The following is a 1964-nucleotide window of genomic DNA, read 5'->3' as shown; positions in this document are numbered from 1 at the left end:
GTTTTTCTAAAGTACATAAACTTTTGGGATTGATTGTATAGCCAATACATCCTTAAATAGCATTCTTAGTATTTCTGAAAAAATTCACTTATCTTAGAATCATTTATTATACCTTCATAATTGAAATTTTTACAGAGTGCTCAAATGCAAGACGTGAGGCAGGAGAATCAGTCGAGGAGTTACCAGCCACCCGAGCCCTACGCGTAAGTATTATATTTCTCACCCCCTGAATATGAATTATCATCAGACACCGGATTTTATGCGTTCATAAGAAAATCGAACGCGCCATAGATGATTCTGTATAAGAATTCCTCTGTGAATTATCATCACAAAGTGAATCATACATTATCTAGCATGAATGAGTTAACGTAAATTGGTCCGAAGGTCGACGTCGTCAGCGCCGAGGACGTCGTCGAGGGCCGTCGACGAGGAGAAGAGCAAGTCGATCACCAGAACTTATCACACGATCAAAGACATGATTTCAAGCCGTTTCGGAGGTCAGGGCCGCAAAGATGTGGAACAAGAGCCTCCAGAAGCGAGTTTGAACAACGTCGCAGATGAGTCCAGGAAGAATTCCAGTAGAAGCGTCGACGAAGAAGATTCCACCAAGAAGAAGGAGGGAATCTATGGGAAACCTAGAGCACAAGATCCTCCCCCCATTAATGTGCAACAATATCCGAAGAACACTTGTGGTAAGTTCTTTCTTGATATAAACATTTCATTGAAATCATGATTAATATTGACACTTGTTATACTAAATGAAATCATTTATTGAAATTCTTGTGTTAAATCGAATGTCGAAGCAATAATTAATTCCAATTTAGAATCAATTATTATGTCGTATAATTAAATGATTTATTATGTCACCATTTGCATAATAAATGTTTAATTTCAGGCCAGTACGGGCACTCGTACAGCTACCTGGGTGGTCAGCAGCCGAACGTGCCGCTGCCTGGGCAACTCCAACCGAGTTTGCCAGGTCAGGGTGCTCAACTGCACGTGACGCACCACGCGCCACCCGGAGGGGTGCAGACGGTCCACCAAACGCAAGTACCAAATTTCGGGCAATCCGCGACAGGCACTGGTACAAATGTTGGCAACCAGCAACAGCAGGTGCAGAACGTGGGAAGAGAGTACGTCGTCCAGGCTTCAGGGATATCTGGCCAGCAGCTTCATCAAGGACTTCATCAGAATCAGGTGAGAAAATTCACTGTGTCATCTAGAAAATCTTTTAAACGTAAACATTTTTAACTCACTTGTTATCGTAATTAATTTATTATCTACGTATACTATTATTCTTTTAATAAAAAAAATCTTCAGAATACGCAAATAAAAAAAATCTTTTCAGAATACGCAAATGCAGAAGAGTCACGGTTTGACAACGATGCAACAGCATCAAGCAAACGCGATGCAGTCGTCGAACCAAAACTTCCAAAGTCCCCAGCAGCTGCTGCACCAGAATCAGACGCACCACCAAAGCCCAAGGTTCACCCAACAGCACGCTCAGAATATGCAGAGGCAACTGATGCAGCAGATGCATCAGCAGCAGCAACAGTTGGTTGGTCAGAACGCGCAGAGGAACGTGCCACAGAGTTTCTACTCGAGCAGCGTGTCATACCAGCAGTACCAGCAAGCCAGGCAGGCGATGTCCAGATCTCAGATCGACCTCCCGAGCACCTCGAGACAAGCCCAAGAGCTCAGACTGTCTGGACAGGAGGTCTACTACCATTACGCCCAGGGCAGGCCCAGGTACGGGGTGCCGCAGCTTTACATGAAGAACGAGGGGGCCAGTCAGGAAACGGAGTTCCAGAGGAGGAACTCGGCTAAGGGGATCGAGAAGGCTGCATCACAACCGCAATTGTGTTACGAGGATGAGACGGTCAATGAGCAGTCGAGGAACGTGGATGGCGTAAAAGGAATCACGGTGGATCCTTTGGACAAGGAAAGGTATGCAGAATTTGTAG

General features: G+C 45.0%; 1 protein-coding gene across 1 annotated transcript in view; it reads left to right on the top strand.

The window, feature by feature from the left end:
• Positions 1-1964, top strand: part of LOC108631694 (uncharacterized) — a gene marked incomplete at its 3' end in the record, with an annotated part of 9568 nt that overhangs the window by 3937 nt on the left and 3667 nt on the right. The window contains exons 2-5 of the mRNA XM_026819081.1: positions 136-203; positions 385-692; positions 896-1197; positions 1349-1960. Of these exons, the coding sequence (XP_026674882.1) occupies positions 136-203; positions 385-692; positions 896-1197; positions 1349-1960 (1290 nt within the window). The remainder of the gene's footprint in view (positions 1-135; positions 204-384; positions 693-895; positions 1198-1348; positions 1961-1964) is intronic.

Source organism: Ceratina calcarata, unplaced genomic scaffold, assembly GCF_001652005.2.
Source record: "Ceratina calcarata isolate Rehan_Ccalc_2016 unplaced genomic scaffold, ASM165200v1 scaffold927, whole genome shotgun sequence".
NCBI classification, from domain to species: Eukaryota; Metazoa; Arthropoda; class Insecta; order Hymenoptera; family Apidae; genus Ceratina; species Ceratina calcarata.
Note: the sequence above shows the minus strand (reverse complement) of the source record. Positions and strands in the feature narration are given on the sequence as shown.